The sequence below is a fragment of the Phyllobates terribilis genome, unplaced genomic scaffold, assembly GCF_046119375.1.
Source record: "Phyllobates terribilis strain yellow unplaced genomic scaffold, ASM4611937v1 Scaffold_7__3_contigs__length_470593459, whole genome shotgun sequence".
NCBI lineage: Eukaryota > Metazoa > Chordata > Amphibia > Anura > Dendrobatidae > Phyllobates > Phyllobates terribilis.
The window spans coordinates 115,108,512-115,128,663 of NW_027362767.1; the positions used below are offsets into that span (position 1 = coordinate 115,108,512).

At 44.9% G+C, this 20,152-nt stretch overlaps 1 protein-coding gene across 1 annotated transcript in view; it reads right to left on the reverse strand.

Moving 5' to 3' along the window:
- Positions 1–202: 202 nt before the first annotated feature.
- Positions 203–20,152, reverse strand: part of PLEKHG3 (pleckstrin homology and RhoGEF domain containing G3) — a 68,778-nt gene continuing 48,828 nt past the window's right edge. The window contains exons 16-18 of the mRNA XM_073642259.1: positions 10,345–10,458; positions 7,100–8,531; positions 203–3,783 (exon numbers count right to left, since the gene is read on the reverse strand). Of these exons, the coding sequence (XP_073498360.1) occupies positions 2,912–3,783; positions 7,100–8,531; positions 10,345–10,458 (2,418 nt within the window). The 3' untranslated portion in view covers positions 203–2,911. The remainder of the gene's footprint in view (positions 3,784–7,099; positions 8,532–10,344; positions 10,459–20,152) is intronic.

Here is a 20,152-nt window from a genome sequence, read left to right on the forward strand (position 1 = left end):
GAAACTCACAGTAAGCGTATGGTATATACTGTACACCTCCTATTCTAATGCATGGAATATATATATACCCCGATACAATCACAAAAAGAACTACTAAATGCCACCAACAATCGTTTATACAGGTCGATTGGACAAGGTAGCATATAGATTCAGAGGTGCGGTTTACAGAGCAAGAGGAACAGAGCTATTACATTTTATATATTTAATCAAGAAAGGCAGTGTTTATTAAAAATGGGGACAAAACAATACGGTATATACAATTACATATAAAAAGGAATAACGAAAGAAGTACTATAAATCTGATGTTGCAGGAATGGTTCTTATCTTCTATATCTTCTAGAATGAACAATGACAAGACACCTAATCCCTCATTTTTATTAGGTCAAGGTTATGCCATCATACCTCCACTTGGTGAGCTCATGTGGGGGCTGGTTGAGGGATGTGCTAGGTCTCTTAGAAGTTTATGAGATCCCCAACTTAAAGGATATCTTCGCCCCTGGAGGTCCCATGCAGTAGATATTGTCGTCATGTTTCCTATTGCGATTGTACCTTTCTATAGCGATGAAACATGGCATGTATAGCACCATCCATTGGTCCAATGTTAAGATGGAGGGGTTAGAATGGCCTTACGGTGAAGTGAGTGAAGGCATTATGTGCATCTCTTCGCTGTGACGCCGAAAATATATCTCCCAGAAATATTGGATCAATGCAAACCCCAATATTCATCACTGACCACTGGCTCCAAAAGTCTCAGAACAGTGTTTTGATCAGAGGAAGCTCTTGCTTGGGAATTGTACTTCTCCGCCTTTGGGGAGAACCCCAGTCTTGGTGGCTAGTTCCCAGAGCAGATCTTCTAGTGTAATTAACTGGTCACTACAAGAGGTCCCTACTTCAACTGAGGTGGACGTGTCAGCTCTTTCACTTCCCCAGTTATAATTAATCCTATATGTTCAATGTGAAGGTGATATGTCCCCTTTCTGGAGATGTCTTTATTGATTTTAATTTTTCTCTATGACAGTGTACATGATTACAGTACTGGGGACTTGATGAATATAATGTAAGGGGTGAATGTAATTAGACTACCTGAGGAGGAATGGGGGGTTGGGTATTGGTGATAATTACACAGTTAATGATGGAAATAATACTGCACAAAGGGAGGACTGTAATTATTACACTGTAGGTGGCTCTTCATAGGCTGTACACTTGCTCTCAGGCTAAAATTTGCCTGCTCTCCGCTGAAGAGAGGTATCACTGTGTGTTACCTATGATGTTACATAGGACTTCTGGTAACATCTACTATATTATCAGCAAATAGGAAGCACAATGTGTCTTGGGACTTGGGCCCCTGATCTTTTACGACACTGAAAATGCCATATATTGAGTCAAGATTTGCCAATGGGCAAATACATGTCACGGGTGTGTCAGATGTAACAGACAGTCACTCTGGATCTGTCTGTAGTAGATCACTGCTATTGCCATTGCAGATGCCTTCTTAATCCTTCTTACTTTTGAACCCAGTGGCAACCTTCCTCCTGCTCTGATTGGCACACCCTGGTCTGGGTGTTTATAAACTCTCCGTCTGCTTCAGGGAGTCGCCGGTGATATTCTCATTTTCCATTGTGAAGGCTTGGAGCAATAGCGGTCGGCTAGCTTCCTCTCTGGTGCTCTTGGAAGACGTTTGGTGATATATCTCTGTTGTCTGCTCAAGCATTTCCCCCCTTTGTTTGTCTTTAGTTTATAGTGGGGACTGACCAGTGCTCACCCCATCCCTATCTAAGGCCTAGCTCTAGGAATATACAAGGTTTAGGTTTCCTGTTCGGCGGAACCTATATCGGGACAGTAGGACAGGTAGGGTGATATTAAATCTGCCTAGGGGTCTCTACTCCCCCTTTCCCTAGGGTTTGGGCTACCCTCCCAGCATCCCTTCGTGTTGCACTTAGGTTTTTCCCACACTGTGCGTGACATTACAGCTGGTACAGAATTCTTTAGTTTGGGTAGCTGAGACTTATGGAAAGAAATGCAGAGATACCCATTTATTATTTATGATTATTTTGAAGCTTTATAAAAAAAAAGGAATTAGTTTTGAAAAAAATCTTTTCATCGTTGCAGTTTAGTTATTGCACATACCACCGACCAATATCTTTCTTGATAGGATATTCAGAAATATATGACACATGGCAGTTTTTGCTAGGTAGTTGGGAGATTTCAGTAAGTTATTTAATACCCTTCATATTCTTTGATCCAAGTAAATTCATTCATTTAAGAGATTTATTTTTCCAAAACTGTAGTGAAAGGTTTTAGCAAAAACAAAAAAAACAAAAAAAACTGTATCAATATGATATTCAACGTAAATAAGGACAATATACACACACGTATGGTTAATAAAATACACTATATACAAAGATGCTCATTCTATCATTAAACTGTCCCTCTATAAATAGTGATTTTGCGGTATATTTCTGTGCTACTCATAAATATATAAGTGTGAAACCTTGCGCAACTGATATTAGAGAAAATCTAATTGACATTTTGCCTTAAAGGAAATCTATCAGCAGGTTTTTTCTATAAATGTAGCAGTGATCAGAATGCTGAGCTGTATATAACCCCGCCCACACCATTGATTGGCTGCTTCCTGTGTACGTTGTTAGCAAGCTGCCAATCAGTGGTGTAGGCGGGGTTACAAAGATTAGCTGGACTGGCTAGCATGTGCCACCTATTCTGGCAGTGATAATCTCCTGCTGATAAAACACTGATTGTATTGAAACTACAGCACATAGCCTAGTAAGCGATACATCCCTGGAATCAGGCTCTCTGCCCCTACATTATACAGCTCTCAGATTTAAACTGCAAATTCCTGCTGAAAGATTCCCTTTAACGTGTATACATATAAATTCTTCAGTTCATCCAATAGTTAATTCTGAGTGCTGACTTTTGAATTCAAGGTTTGGAATTTCTCTCTTAAGCTTCTGACTCTATTTTGCAGTGCAATGTCATTAGTGGTTAAGACTTTCGGTTTTGATTGTTCTTGTGTAACACCTGATGAACCTTCCGAGTTGAGGAGATGTTCCCTTATTTTATATTCCTCGGTGTCCTGATAAGCTTTGCATCGCTCTATCACAGCTTTTATGGAAATCTTCTCTCTGCTGGTTGGGGATCTGATGTGTACGTAGGTGTCATCTACATCGCAGACAGAGGCAGCAGAGATCTTTTCCACAATTATTATTTTTTTGTTGTTTTCTAGTGGAGCTTCCGCGCTAATGTAGTAGCAGTCATTCATCACTTGCCCACGGTCGCCATTGTGCAGTGCTCCAGGACTTAAAGTCCTACTTGGATTTTGAACGTCTACTTTATCACAGAGATTTATTTCCTCGGCTACACTTTTCATACTCTCTGAATGTTTTATCTTCTTTTTGTATGAAGGACTAATGTCTTTTATGTTACATTCTTCTGGAAAATTTCCCACATGGTCATCCATCAGTTTATCCGGGACCGATAGGCTTCTGTTAACGGGAAGGTTTTTGACGAGCCCGGCTGTACTCGTGTACCTCGATCTTAGTTCTCGGACATCCGGCCAATGGAATATTTCTGTTGTGACAGGACTCAGGGGGCTTTTGCAATCGAATTTTAATGGGGAAGGTGTGTTGGAGCCATCAGGAGAATCGAATAATAATCGTCTGGGAGATTTCTCACTGTGTAAAGGAGAAGGCGTTGCAATCGTTGGGCTGTGCTCTTGTGAAACCATAGGATCGTCCATAGGGAAAGAAAGTACAGTTTTCGGTTTACCTAAAGCAAACAAAAAAAAAATATTTTACAAACATTTCTAAACATTGCTGAAATTATCTGATTATTTAATAAAGCAATATCTCCAAATAAAATACAAATGGCTAAGTGTAGAGATGGGTAGATCGATTCGCGAGTCTCCAGTCCAGTAGTCTCTGGCCACTGATCGGTGGAGCAGGGTTGCCAACTTGACTTTTTACTTTTTTTCTAGACAGCTTATCAAAAAATCATGGACAGACAAAAAAATTTTTTGGACACATTGGAAAATCAGAATAAATCATTATGACTTGAAGTGATCCAAGTCTACAGCCCATAATTAAGGTATGACGACATCAGCTGCATTCACTGTATAATTATGATAATTTCAGTGAAAATAATCCGTATAAGTTTCTTTCCTCCAAAAAAATCACGAACGCCTCAAATTTTTTTTGTTTTCTTTTTTAAGGACAGGATAAAAAAAAGTGTCTTCTTTAATAGACTGTCCTGGAATTCCTGGATGGTTGGCGACCCAAAATGGCAGGCTCGTGAATCTCTTACCTTCTGGGATCCCCAATGCGACTTCTGATTAGCCTGGCTTCCACGACGTCATCATTGCAGCGTGACGCAGATGATTGGCTTGGCTAGCTTATCATTGCAGCGTGGCGCACAGATGACATCGGGCTAGGGATTCCAAAGGTAAAAGATTTGCGAGCCTCTTGTCCAGAGAATACTGACCTAGCTGATGGAACAGAGTATCTCAAATCAATCCGCCCATCTCTAGCTAAATATTACCATGCTTAAAAGATATTTTGAGGAGCATTTTACATCTTTTAGAGCTTTCTTTCAAGAACTTCCTTATCAAACTTCTTTGATGGGAATCTAACCGAATGTGAATCCTCTCCTAGGCTGATAGCCTACATTTATCAGCCCAGGTGTAATGCACACGCCCGGGCTGAGCGGCGTGTGCGTGTGATTCCACTGGACCGTGCCGGAGAGTGAATGCCTGGAGGGGCGTAACTAGGTATTCACCCGATCCGACCAGGGTCGCACGACGGCATACGACGCCAGTGCACCAAGGAGGAACCGAGCAGAGGGACCAGGTGCTACTCCAGGACAGACCCCGGACACGGCTGTTGACCCACACAGGGGAATACAGGAACAGACTGGTTAGGCTGGCACACAGACTGGTGGGAATAGGCAGGCACGACCGGTATGCAGGCAGGCGGGTATGCAGGCAGGGGGGTACAGACAAGCACGGCTAGAGTGCAGACAGGAAGGCACTAGCAGGTAGGAACACAGGCGGGATAGGACCCAGTACACACTGGGACTCTGGAACAGAACCACAGATGTGGCGGACAAACACAGCAGAGTGAGGCCGCCCAGAGAGGTGAGCGAGAGCAGGGCAGGACGAGACCGCCCGGAGCGGTGAGCAAGAGCAGGGCAGGACGAGACCGCCTGGAGCGGTGAGCAAGAGCAGGGCAGGACGAGACCGCCTGGAGCGGTGAGCAAGAACAGAGCAGGACGAGACCGCCTGGAGCGGTGAGCAAGAGCAGAGCAGGACGAGACCGCCTGGAGTGGTGAGCGAGGCCGCCTGGAGCGGTGAGCAAGAGCAGAGCAGGACGAGACCGCCTGGAGCGGTGAGCAAGAGCAGAGCAGGACGAGACCTCCTGGAGCGGTGAGCAAGAGCAGAGCAGGACGAGACCGCCAGGAGCGGTGAGCAAAGGGTCAGAGCTAAGCGAGACTGCTGGAGCAGTGAGCAAGGAGTCAGAGCAGGACGAGGCCGCCTGGAGCAGAGCGAGACAGAGCAGGGGGAACAGGGCTCTGTTCACACGGAACAGACAGGAAGGGAAAGGCAGAGCCAGATACCCACAAGGAACTTGCAGTGAAGTAGCGAGTGGACCACAAACACACAAACGGGAGTACAGAGACAACAAGCAGGAGTTAGGTACGAGTTCAGACTCTGCAGAAAAAGGAAAGGAACGGACATAGAGGCAAAACAGGTAAAGGATAGGAGAGAGTTCAGACTGGAACTGAGTGTACGGAAGAGACCGACACTGCAGCGGGATACAGGAGTGGGTCTGGGAATACGGCCCCCAGAGAGGCGGGACGAACAGGCAAGGAGCGTGTTTAGACAGGACAGACAAGATACAGGAGCGGGTCTAGGTAATCGGCCCCTAGATGGCGGGAGGAACAGGCTAGGAGCGAGTTCAGACAGGACAGACAAGATACAGGAGCGGGTCTAGGTAATCGGCCCCTAGATGGCGGGAGGAACAGGCTAGGAGCGAGTTCAGACAGGACAGACAAGATACAGGAGCGGGTCTAGGTAATCGGCCCCTAGAAGGCGGGAGGAACAGGCTAGGAGCGTGTTCAGACAGGCCTGGAAATACAGCCTCCAGGATAGGCAGACAAGAGAACACAGAACGGGACCTGGCACCTTCAGAGTGCAAGCACACACTGAATGAAACACAATGCTCAGGCAGGGATTGATTGGAGCAGCTGGGTTATATACCAGGTAACAGACAGCAATAGGCTGAGGACGCACAAGGGGTGTGACCCACAGCAGGTACAAAAAGCAGGAAGTGATCGGGCGCCGCCCTTAAGCAGCAGAAACAGACACAAACAGACAGCATGGAGGGAAGCCAGAGAGACATTCTGGACTGGAGATCAAATGCGCGCTCTTGCACAGTGGGAGATGGACCACTATGCAAGGGCGCCGCCGGGTATGTTACACCAGGAGAGTATTTCCATTAGGTTAGGTTCCCAGGAAAGAAGATTGCCTTGTCGTGGCTGCTGGGCAGGCATGAAATGGCCAATCTATGTGTTAAGTATCCTTGTTTTTTCCTTTTTTCTAGAGCAGTAATGCAATTCCAGTTTCATATATTTCATGTTTGCATGCTATAGGGTTACAGAGTGCAAATTTATTTGTTAGCTATCCTTAGGATAGGTAATCAATGTTTGATCAGTTGGAGTGCGAAAACCGGCATTCCCGCCCACCAACTTTTCCAGATGCCAGATGAAATTGCTCAGTTGCACCGCTTGGCAGCACAGCTATGTCAACTGTTTAGTGAGTGCAGCTAGGTACTACACATCCAACAACTATGCCAATCAATAAGAGGCTGATGTGCAGTACCCGGCCAAGGCCACTATTCCGTTGACGGAGCCGTGCTGTGCAGCTCCACAACTCAGCACATCCAGCCGCCGCCAGTATCAGGAGTCACATCCCCACCAATCAGACATTGATGTGCTGAAGTCACGGACAACCCCTTTAACTTCGTAGTTGAGAAAATGGCATTTCTGGTTGTAAATTAAACTCCTTTTGAAAACATTATAAAATGCTTACATTTTTCTTCGCTTTTTTCCTCTTTTACAGTAGGCAGACTGCCTCTTCTCATATCATCTTCTATTTCCCGAAGACGCCTGTAAACTACGGGTTTATTGCATTTAATCCGTTGGCTGTATTGCCTAGCAAGTTGATAGACTCTGTTCTTCACGTTGTCGGACAAATTGACGTCAATATAGCTGGCAAGTTCCAGAAATGTGGGACTTTCTTTAGTAGGAGTCCTGTAGTCCTGATCACTAAAACTCTCATTGTTGTCCTGATTTCTCATCTGTTCAGGAGATGAACTGTCTGGTGTATGATTTTGGTATTCTTCTCCAATTGTACCCAAATCACTCTCCTCAAGTATTATGAGCGGTTCATCAGGATGTACTGGATTTTCCATGAATCTTGATGGTTTTCCAGAATAGATAATAGGGCTATCATTCGCATTTTTACTTTTTTCAATTTGGTCAAACACTTTAACCATTTCTGAAGAACACTTGAACACCTCGTCAGAAAGTGGAAGTTGCTTCTCCGAAACGTTACTCTTGGAAGATATACTGGAGAGTTGCGTGGGTGGAATGGAGTAGTCTGGACACACTTTTTCTTCAAGAGGAGAAGAACCTACATATGTGGGGGGGTGGCTACTCTCACTAATAGGACTACCGGAAGGCATTGCAGCTCTCGGTCTTGGATTGTTCTGATATCCCGGGAGACTGTTAATCTTAAATATAGAGTTTTTAACGACTCCAGCCGGAATGTATGTTAAGCTTTCTCTGCGTTTGATGCTGAAAGCTGCATCCTGATGTTCTGCCTTGTCATAATAGGTTTTTATCTTGTCGATAAGTTGTCTGTCTTGGTAAGAGAGAACCGATTCTCTTAGTTTACCAATCGGTCTTTGTTTTTCTTCAAAAACATTTTCAAGAGAATTAACTTTACTGACTGAAGACTCTACGCAAGACTTTTCACCATTTGGCAAAACATCTTGATGAGACTTTAGAAAGTCAGAGGATCCATTCTGGCACACACTTCTATCCGAGCCATCTAAATTGATCAAACTGCTGCTTCTGCTCAAATGCCTTGGCGTTGTATACCCTATGACTTTTCCATCCTCCAAAGCCAAACTGCTCCTCCTAGAGAGATTATTAACGAATCTCTCAGCAATCACACTGGCTTGATCCAACACAGATGAAGGAAGGATGCTAGATGATTCATGGACGTTCGCGTCCTCTTCGTCTTCTTCGCTGCTAAAAGCCTTTATGTCTTCTACATTATCGACAATCCCATTTTCCAGAGGCTTACAGACATCAGAATAGCTTTCTGTTCCTTCTTCAAATGACTGCTTGTCAGTAGTTGCTAAAATAGTTTCTAGAGCAACTCCAGATGTAGTGATCATTCCGGCACCGTAAATGTCCTCTGGTTCTGAATTATTTTTTTCCATTTCATCCAACATCTGTAAAAAGAAAAGAAACAAAACGCATGACTAATTCTGAAATCTCATTTCACGTTATGATGTTTGAACATATGACATAGCGTTACATTTTGCAACTATATCCACTTTCTCTTGGATAAAAATTTATGATCAAATCAGCAGGCTTCATTTAAGAATAGGTGGTAAGGTGTAACACTAATAAACACTATTTAGCAGCAGATATGGAGATAACCTCCGGGTAGATCACGTCTGGCAGACTTACTAGAAGCGCAGCTACAGAGCGAAAATGAAGATTAATTCTCCCTGCAGCCGCCCACTTCCAGTCATCGGAGTGCTGCAGGGAGTCGTTGCAGTCACTGCTCACTGTACAGTAAGTGCTCTGTAATCACCTCCCTGTAATCGCATTGATTGACAGCCACCTCTGCACGCACACAACTTTTCACACATTATTTTTATTTGTATTATTATTTTTAAATCTTTGTAAAAGGTTTTTGATTTTCTTTTTACATTTTTCCCGTTTTTTTTTTCTTTAATTATGGATTTTTAATTTCATTATGATAGTACACTAAATAGTCTCATCGCTAGTATTTCAGTCTATTACACCGGTCAGATGTACACTGATAGGAGGCCTGTTAAAAAACATTCTTAAATGGGTTGTCCACTGCTTTGACAACCCCTTCTTGATCTAAATGTGTGGCTCCAATAAAATAAAAAAGCTTATACTCACCTCCCGTGCCGGCGCCGTTCCAGCGGTGTCGGCACTCGTGGTTCCAGGACTCTCGTGCTGTTGTTGTGACACGTGACGCCAGTGCCTGATCAGTGCTGTTGTCACTGTCCCCGCCTTCAGACAAATCGAACATGAAGAGATAGTCCGGGCTGCAACTGATCTCTGACTTCCTCTTCATGTTCAATTCGACAGGAAGTGGGAACAGCGCCGCCAGCGCTGATTGGGTGCAAAGGGTTACGTGTTGCAACAACAGAAAAGAAGCTCCGGGAAGTGCGAGTGCCAACACCGCTGGAACGGCGCTGGCACGAGAGAGGAGTACAAACTTTTTTATTTTAATTGGGGCCAAGCGTAGGGGATGAGAAGGAGTTGTCCAAGTAGTTGACAAGTTCTTTAAGGCAGGGCCTAACAAACCACCGTACACGGCAGACCTGACGGTCATTGTTTAACCTACAGTTACTATGACATCCATCAGCACCTGGCGATTGCAGCACACGAGTAACAATAGGGTGAAAAGAGACCTCCTTCCCTCTCCTAACCATTCAGATGCAACAGTCACCATTGATCATGGCATTTAGAGGGTTAAACAGCCAAAACCAGTGCTAGTACCAACCCGGCCGGTTGCTGCAGGAGCTTGGAGGTCAGGTAAGCAGAGACCCTGTGGGCATCAGGTCAGGGGACAGCTCCTGTGCCTGGATGATCACAAAAACATCCTGATACATCCATTTTCTAGAACTCCTTCCCAAATAGGACGTGCAAGTACCTCCAATAACGTGAAGGGTTAAAGCTTGGATTTACAAGCTGTGATACATGACACAGTGGGCGCTACTAGGTACTAACCATGCAGAGTACTCACACTTTTGCATCGGCCCATTTTCCTTTTTGTCATTTTTAAAATGTAAATGATTAAAAAAAATTTTTTTGGCCTAAAATATAAAGGAAATGTGTCATCTGTAACTTTAGGCCCTTTAGAGATCATTTCATCTTCAACTTGCTTAACTGTTCACAATAACAGTACTTTTGACCAGGGGTGCCCAAACTTTCACATGCCACTGTACGTTATAGATATTTTGAAGTATTGCTGTATTTTTATTTTTAAAACATTGTTACCTCTCGGTTAAATGTTGTGACTTCAATACTCCTCCTCTTTTCAGAGTTCCTAGGAGAGGGACTAGTTTGCCTGTTAAACCCTGTAGATCTATCAAGCTGCAGAAAATCCTCTCTCTGGACAAAAACAAAAACACAAGGTAAAAACAGCTTCAAAGGGGTCCACCGGGAACAGAAAAAATACAGAACTAAAAGGAAATGCCATTCTAAATAAATTCCTCAATATATTTAATTAGCAAATCACACTTGTTTTGTCTAAGGAATCACTATGGAATTAAAATGTCCACTGTCCTGTTACACTGACCTACACCTGTCCTACAATGTTAGGACAGACGCCTGTGAGCATGTGCAGTAAACGCTCCTCCCCTCTTCTCTAATACCACTGGAGATACCAGGGGAGCTGAGGTAAGAAGAGGCCGCTGGTTTTTATGAATAACTAAAGATTGTATAGGTTATCTCCAGGTCAGAGCAGAAGAGCTTCTCCTGCACACGCTCACAGGCATGCTGACATTCTCCTGCACACGCTCACAGGCATGCTGACATTCTCCTGCACATGCTCACAGGCATGCTGACATTCTCCTGCACATGCTCACAGGCATGCTGACATTCTCCTGCACATGCTCACAGACACGCTCACATTCTCCTGCACATGCTCACAGACACGCTCACATTCTCCTGCACATGCTCACAGACACGCTCACATTCTCCTGCACATGCTCACAGACACGCTCACATTCTCCCGCACATGCTCACATTCTCCCGCACATGCTCACATTCTCCCGCACATGCTCACAGACATGCTCACATTCCCCTGCACATGCTCACAGACATGCTCATTCTCCTGCACATGCTCACAGACAAGCTCACATTCTCCTGCACATGCTCACAGACACGCTCACATTCTCCTGCACATGCTCACATTCTCCCGCACATGCTCACATTCTCCTGCACATGCTCACATTCTCCTGCACATGCTCACATTCTCCCGCACATGCTCACATTCTCCCGCACATGCTCACATTCTCCCGCACATGCTCACATTCTCCCGCACATGCTCACATTCTCCCGCACATGCTCACATTCTCCCGCACATGCTCACATTCTCCTGCACATACTCCTGCACATGCTCACATTCTCCTGCACATTCTCCCGCACATGCTCACATTCTCCCGCACATGCTCACATTCTCCCGCACATGCTCACATTCTCCCGCACATGCTCACATTCTCCCGCACATGCTCACATTCTCCCGCACATTCTCCTGCACATGCTCACAGACATGCTCACATTCCCCTGCACATGCTCACAGACATGCTCATTCTCCTGCACATGCTCACAGACAAGCTCACATTCTCCTGCACATGCTCACAGACACGCTCACATTCTCCTGCACATGCTCACATTCTCCCGCACATGCTCACATTCTCCTGCACATTCTCCTGCACATGCTCACATTCTCCTGCACATTCTCCTGCACATGCTCACATTCTCCAGCACATGCTCACATTCTCCCGCACATGCTCACATTCTCCCGCACATGCTCACATTCTCCCGCACATGCTCACATTCTCCCGCACATGCTCACATTCTCCAGCACATGCTCACATTCTCCCGCACATGCTCACATTCTCCCGCACATGCTCACATTCTCCCGCACATGCTCACATTCTCCTGCACATGCTCACATTCTCCTGCACATGCTCACATTCTCCTGCACATGCTCACATTCTCCTGCACATGCTCACATTCCCCTGCACATGCTCACATTCTCCCGCACATGCTTACATTCTCCCGCACATGCTCACATTCTCCTGCACATACTCCTGCACATGCTCACATTCTCCTGCACATAATCCTGCACATGCTCACATTCTCCTGCACATTCTCCCGCACATGCTCACATTCTCCCACGCATGCTCACATTCTCCCGCGCATGGTCACATTCTCCTGCGCATGCTCACATTCTCCCGCACATGCTCACATTCTCCTGCACATGCTCACATTCTCCTGCACATTCTCCTGCACATGCTCACATTCTCCTGCACATGCTCACATTCTCCAGCACATGCTCACATTCTCCCGCACATGCTCACATTCTCCCGCACATGCTCACATTCTCCTGCACATGCTCACATTCTCCTGCACATGCTCACATTCCCCTGCACATGCTCACAGGCATGTGCCCTAATACACTGACAGAAACTTGTCCCAGAATAACTAGACAACGGACATTTTAATTCTATAGTGATTACCTCTAGACAAAACGATTGTGATTTTCTAATTAAATGTGTTTAAGAATGTATTAATAATGACATTTCCTTCAGATATATATATATATATATACACACACACATTATATATATACAGTACAAACCAAAAGTTTGGACACACCTTCTCATTTAAAGATTTTTTCTGTATTTTCATGACTATGAAAATTGTACATTCACACTGAAGGCATCAAAACTATGAATTAACACATGTGGAATTATATACTTAACAAAAAAGTGTGAAACAACTGAAAATATGTCTTATATTCTAGGTTCTTCAAAGTAGCCACCTTTTGCTTTGATGACTGCTTTGCACACTCTTGGCATTCTCTTGATGAGCTTCAAGAGGTAGTCACCGGAAATGGTTTTCACTTCACAGGTGTGCCCTGTCAGGTTTAATAAGTGGGATTTCTTGCCTTATAAATGGGGTTGGGACCATCAGTTGTGTTGTGCAGAAGTCTGGTGGATACACAGCTGATAGTCCTACTGAATAGACTGTTAGAATTTGTATTATGGCAAGAAAAAAGCAGCTAAGTAAAGAAAAAGGAGAGGCCATTAATACTTTAAGAAATGAAGGTCAGTCAGTCCGAAAAATTGGGCAAACTTTGAATGTGTCCCCAAGTGCAGTTGCAAAAACCATCAAGCGCTACAAAGAAACTGGCTCACATGAGGACCGCCCTGGGAAAGGAAGACCAAGAGTCACCTCTGCTTCTGAGGATAAGTTTATCCGAGTCACCAGCCTCAGAAATCGCAGGTTAACAGAAGCTCAGATTAGAGACCAGGTCAATGCCACACAGAGTTCTAGCAGCAGACACATCTCTACAACAACTGTTAAGAGGAGACTTTGTGCAGCAGGCCTTCATGGTAAAATAGCTGCTAGGAAACCACTGCTAAGGACAGGCAACAAGCAGAAGAGACTTGTTTGGGCTAAAGAACACGAATGGACATTAGACCAGTGGAAATCTGTGCTTTGGTCTGACGAGTCCAAATTTGAGATCTTTGGTTCCAACCACCGTGTGTCTTTGTGCGAAGCAGAAAAGGTGAACGGATGGACTCTACATGCCTGGTTCCCACCGTGAAGCATGGAGGAGGAGGTGTGATGGTGTGGGGGGGCTTTGCTGGTGACACTGTTGGGGATTTATTCAAAATTGAAGGCATACTGAACCAGCATGGCTACCACAGCATCTTGCAGCGGCATGCTCTTCCATCCGGTTTGCGTTTAGTTGGACCATCATTTTTTTTTCAACAGGACAATGACCCCAAACACACCTCCAGGCTGTGTAAGGGCTATTTGACCAAGAAGGAGAGTGATGGGGTGCTACGCCAGATGACCTGGCCTCCACAGTCACCAGACCTGAACCCAATCAAGATGGTTTGGGGTGAGCTTGACCGCAGAATGAAGGCAAAAGGGCCAACAAGTGCTAAGCATCTCTGGGAACTCCTTCAAGATTGTTGGAAGACCATTTCCAGTGACTACCTCTTGAAGCTCATCAAGAGAATGTCAAGAGTGTGCAAAGCAGTCATAAAAGCAAAAGGTGGCTACTTTGAAGAACCTAGAATATAAGACATATTTTCAGTTGTTTCACACTTTTTTGTTAAGTATATAATTCCACATGTGTTAATTCACAGTTTTGATGCCTTCAGTGTGAATGCACAATTTTCATAGTCATGAAAATCCAGAAAAATATTTCAATGAGAATGTGTGTCCAAACTTTTGGTTTGTACTGTATATCTGTATATACATATATATATATATATATATATATATATATATATATATATATATATATATATATATATATATATATATACATACACACATTTTTTTCTTTTCCATTTCTGGAGCAGCCCCATTAATGTATGTTCATACGTTGCGTGTTTTAAGTGTTTTTCAGGTGGGACAAAAGCTGCATTTTACAGCACTGGCAAAAGCTATGAGATTTTATAAACCTCATGCACACGCTAGTTTTTTTTTTTTCCTGACTGAATTTGAGCTCCGCAGCATTTTTGATAATCTGCAGCATGTTAATTCTTTCAGCATTTTTGCAGCATTTTTTACACCTTGAAATTAATCAGAAAAGGCAAAAAAGCAGCAGTGTTGCTTTTCTTAGCAGCGTTTTTAGTGAATAAAACTAACTTTATTAACATGTACTGTAAACAAATCCCACAAATAATGTGAATAAAAAAAATTAAAACGCAGGGAAAAAAAAAACAAAGCCCACAGCAAAAAGCTGATTTAATACGCGGTGTTTTTTTTAATGCCAAGTGTTAAAGTTTTGGATGCAGGAACAAAACGCTGCAAAAACACAACAAGTGAACATACCCTAATTGTCAAAAAAGCATAGCCTGGGTTACTGACAAGCCAGAGTAAAATTAAGATTATCAAAGTTAGATACATCGAGTGAAGACCCACTGCAAGGTATTAGAGTGACCCTGACAGCTGATACATGACACATGCCCGACTCACGGGCAGCATGCATCAGACTGCGGCTATATGTCTAACTTTGCAACACTGAGGTGTTTCAGAGGAAAACAGTTTAATAGCTGCAGGGACTGAGTCGCGCTATAGACTAGTTGGACAGGCTAGTCCCGGAGGCTTCTACCACCCTCCCCCGCTCTGAATCGACAGGTCTCTGCCTATACCTTCACACAAGCGGAGGCCTGTCCTGTCAATCCAGGGCAGAGGGTGGGAAGAAGCGGCTGGGGATCCGCCTGCCCGACTAACTATGACACATGAAAATATAGCGTCTATCTAAAATGAAACAAAAAATTAATCCTCTGCATAGAAATGAAAAACGGGATTTAAATAATGCTGAAAATAGTCTAAATTATGCATGTAAATATAAATACATACAGTGATATTGAAAGGGAAGGAGCAGACGCACCAGGACATATTTACATGTTCATTTATTTATATGACCTTAAAGACTGGCCTCTCTGTGAGCCGTAAAGTGTGCAAGTGGCACACTGTCAGGATTCAGCACTCTGCAGGAGACTGGAGGACGCCTTTAAGTGGGTTGCTTCATCTTATAAAGTGATGGCAAGTCGCTAGGATATGGTCACTGATCCGTATAATGGAGGGACTGCAGAATTAATACAGCACTGCAGCCCCTTCACTCGCTTTCCCTGCAATGGCAGTAACTGACAATAACCTCTATGATCAGTGCAGGGCAGCTGGAGCTTTCTGTGATGAGAACTGTGCAGTGATTCATTGCCTGCCCTGCAAGGATCAGTATAAAATATTAAAAGAATCTAAATGTAATGTAATATCTAAAAACCCCCATACACACTAGACTAATATCGGAGGGACCCACAAACGTTGGGTTGACAGCTGAACGTGATGTCGAGGGACAGAGGGATTCGGCATGCTGGCTTTCATATGGCCGATCTTTTAGTCCGCTCAGAGAGATGAACCGCTGCCAGAGGAGTCTGGTAATGGTTCTCAGAGAACACAGGAACACTCAGCCAAAAAGTGGTCCCGTGTCTGTTGTCCGGATGATCATTAGGCTGGCAGCTATAGCGTATAGGGGGGCATTAGGATATAAAAAATAAAAAGTACTAATGATCCATCAGACCATAGGATAATGACAGCAACGTTTCTTCCTCGCAAAGTCTATTTTAAGACTTTTTGGTCAAAAAATAATTTTAAGGGTATGGAGACTGTAACACTTAAATGCATGCATTTACCTTTTAAAAATATTTTTTGCAATTGGGTTTCAAAGGGAATCTGTTTTAATAATATTTTATAACCCTTATCTTCCTTCTTGTGAGCTCCTCTCAGCGGATTAAAGACCACATCCAAGTTCAGCTCGACTTCGCATGAGCAGGGGCGTAACGATCCGGGTCACAGAGAGTGTGACCACGACCGGGCCAGTACAGGAGAGGGCCCGCCGACGCCAGTACCTACTTCAGCTAGATGTATATCCAGCAGCTGACGTCGGCGTTCCCGTCACGAGCAGAGCATGGGAGCAGAGGAAGAGAAGAAGAATATTTTTTTTTTATGTTTTGGAAAACAGATAAACATTATACCAGAATTGGGTCATTATATCAGTAAGGGACCAATGACAGGGGACATTATACCAAGATGGGGGACATTGTTACAGGAAGGGGACAAGATGGAGGATGTTATTACAGAAAGGGGCCCAAAGTGTTGGACATTATTACAGGAAGGGGACAGGATGAGGGACATTATTACAGAAAGGGGCCAGGACAGGGGATATTATTACAGGAAAGTAGCAGGACAGGGACACTATTTATAAGATCTAAAATGCTACAAATGCCTTTACATCTGACCAACATGGAGATGGTTGCCCAGGCCCAAATTTTTCACCGGGGCCCATGGGACACTAGTTACTCCACCATTCATGAAGTCGTAAATCTGCTGAGAGGAGCTCACAAGAAGGAAGGTAAGAGTTATAAACTCATAGAACATGCTCACTAACAGATTCTTAGTAGGGGTTATAGAAAGCAAAGAGAACAACATTTTTAAGGAGACCCAATAACAAAAATAATTTTTAGCCAAAAATAAATTTACTTAAGTAAAAACAGACCCCCCCCCACTGAAGGAGTCTATCTGTTAACTTTCTTTTCTACACTAGAACACAATGAAATGGACCATAGACCAATGTTCGGCACATTAACGCCTCCATTTCTTCAGACCATTGGGGGAAGTTTAATAACTATGAAATATTTTTCTTGGTTCTCTAAACACAAATTCTTCTTATAGTCCATATAACCACAGCAATTACACCCATTTTTCCTTACTCCCTTTTTTAAACTGTGCAAAAAAAAAAAACAACACTTGATAAAATTTCATAAAAACAAACAATTCTTTAGTTGGTGTTAATATGTTAAAGACAAATTTCAATACTTTTTAGATTGAAAAAAAGAAGGAAAGAAATAAAATGAAGTGCAATAAAAGACGGATGAGTGAAAAAAAACAATAATCAATATTTAGCTAGAATTCCAAATTTTATGAAAAAGCTAAATCAAAAAAATACTTAAAAAAAACTAGTTTTGTGACAATATTTAATAATAATAATAATAATAATAATAATAATAATAATAATAATAATAATAATAATAGCAAGTCTTTAAAGGGGGTTTCCACTACTGGACAACTCCAGCTTAAACAATTCAAGAGCCAAATAAAAATAAAACCAGTGTTTACTCCTCTCACGTCACCGCCAGGAGCAGCAGTGCGAGATTGCTGGACCGGCTCCACTCCAGGACGTGAGTTTATACTGCTTTTATTTTGGTTTGGGTCCTGAATTGATTAAGCTGGAGTTATCCAGGTAGAATTGTTTCATGTTTGCTCTTCAGGAGCGTGCATCTCCTCTGCTTTCTGCTTACTCGGGGGTTGTGTGCGTCTGAAGATTGACAGTTTGGGCCGGTGGCCCGAGCAGGGCACTGTGATGCTTGCAAGCAGTGCCAACTCTGCCTCTGCACAATAGGAGAAGCACAGGTGGCAGGTAACCTAGACAACGAGCCGTAAACTAAAAAAATAAAATCCTGTCCTTCTTGACAAATTAGATGCTTTAAGTTGCAAATTTGCTTTTTTTATTTTTATTTTTTCATTTTTTTTAAGGCCCAAAATAAAACTACTCAATATCAAGCAAAAGGGTTGGCTCAGTTTAAGAAAAAAAAAGGGTTTTTGGATTTTTTTTTCTACATCTAAGCCAAAAATGTCTGCAGCTGTTCAAATGTGAATGGAAATCTCAAAATCTACTTTTGCTTAAAGGGAATCAGTCAGCAGGTTTTTGCTATGTAATCTGAGAGCAGCATAATGTAGGAGCTGAGATCCTGATTCCGGGAATATATCACTTATTGGGCTGTGTGTTTCTTTTTCAATAAATTCAGTGTGTAGTGCCGGCGTCCCTGCCCTCTGCTAGGCAGGGACGCTGTTCCCCTCACCGCTCTGCTCCGTGCCCGGCGTCACTCTCCCGCTCTGCTGGCAGCGCGCGCTCCTTCCCGGCCACTGTGCTTAGGGCGCGCGCCCTCCCTCCCTCTTAAAGGGGCCGCGCGCGCCGTCCTAAGGAGTCCCCAGCCAATGGCTGGAGGACTTTACCATATATAAGGCACCTCCTCCAAAATGGAGGTGCCCGAGCAATGTTGTTGCACCGTTCTACTCTGCTTCAGCCCTCAGGTCCCGTTGCCAGTTACCTGCCAGCTTGCTGTCCTAATCCTGCCTGATTTCCTGTTACCTGCCTGCCTGCCTGAGGTCCGACGGTCTGCCTTACAACTCCGGTCAGTCTGTCTAAGGACCAACTTGCCCGCTCACCTGGGAGCGCACATCAGCTACCTGCCTGCTTGCCTGAGGTCCGACGGTCTGCCTTACAACTCCGGTCAGTCTGTCTATGGACCAGCTTGCCCGCTCACCTGGGAGCGCTTCTCCGCTACCTGCCTGCTTGCCTGCCCGGAGGCTCCGCTGTCACGTGCTGTGACCACCAGCTATTCCAGACTCTTGCCCGCTCACCTGGGAGCGCTTCTCCACTACCTGCCTGCTTGCCTGCCCGGGGGTTCCGCTGTCACGTGCTGGGACCACCAGCTATTCCAGAGACTCTTGCCCGCTCACCTGGGAGCGCTCCTCCGCTACCTGCCTGCTTGCCTACCTGGAGGCTCCGCCGTCACGTGCTGTGACCACCTGCTATTCCAGAGACTCTCGCTTGCTCACCTGGGAGCACACATCCTCCATCTGCCTTGCTAGCCTACCTGGAGGTTCAGCCATCACAGGTCGTACCTACCCTTTACCTAGAGACTGCCCCGGTCACTTGCCGTGACCTCCAGCCCGTTCTTCCAGAGACTGCCCCGGTCACTTGCCGTGACCTCCAGCCCGTTCTTCCAGAGACTGCCCTGATCACTTGCCGTGACCTCCTGCCCGTACACCCAGAGACTGTCCCGGTCACCTGCTGTGACTGCCTGCCTGGTCGCCACCCGCTCCCTTACAAGGACCGCTCCCTTGTATAGTAGCCCAGAGGTTCCGCCTCCCAGACCTGTTACAGTTTGCTCGGGCCATGGAACCCGGTGGCACCCAAGCTCCCTCGCTCTCGGACCTGTGTCATGAACTGTCCCGTCAAAGGTCCCAACAGGAGTCCATCCTGGGTCACCTGCGGAATGTCAATACTCGCCTGGACACTCTGACTGCTCCACCAGCAACCTCCGCCAGTGCCATGTCTCGCAATCCGGCAGCTCCGCTGTCCACTAACACCATGATATCCTACCCCGGACCTCGGCTTTCTGCACCTCCTCGCTTCGGAGGCGACTCAGCCCAGGCTCGGGGCTTCATAAATCAGTGCACCCTGCACTTTGAACTACTGTCCCACCAGTTTAACTCCGACCGAGCCAAAATTGCATTCATCATGTCCCATCTCACCGGGGAGGCCCTGGCCTGGCTAAATCCTCTATGGGAGAGAGGAGACCCCCTGGTGTCCAACTTGCCTGCTTTTCTCACGGCCTTCCGGAAAGTCTTCGACGAACCCGGACGGAAGACCTCATCCGCATCATCGTTGCTACGCCTCCGTCAGGAAAGTCTCACCGTGGGCCAA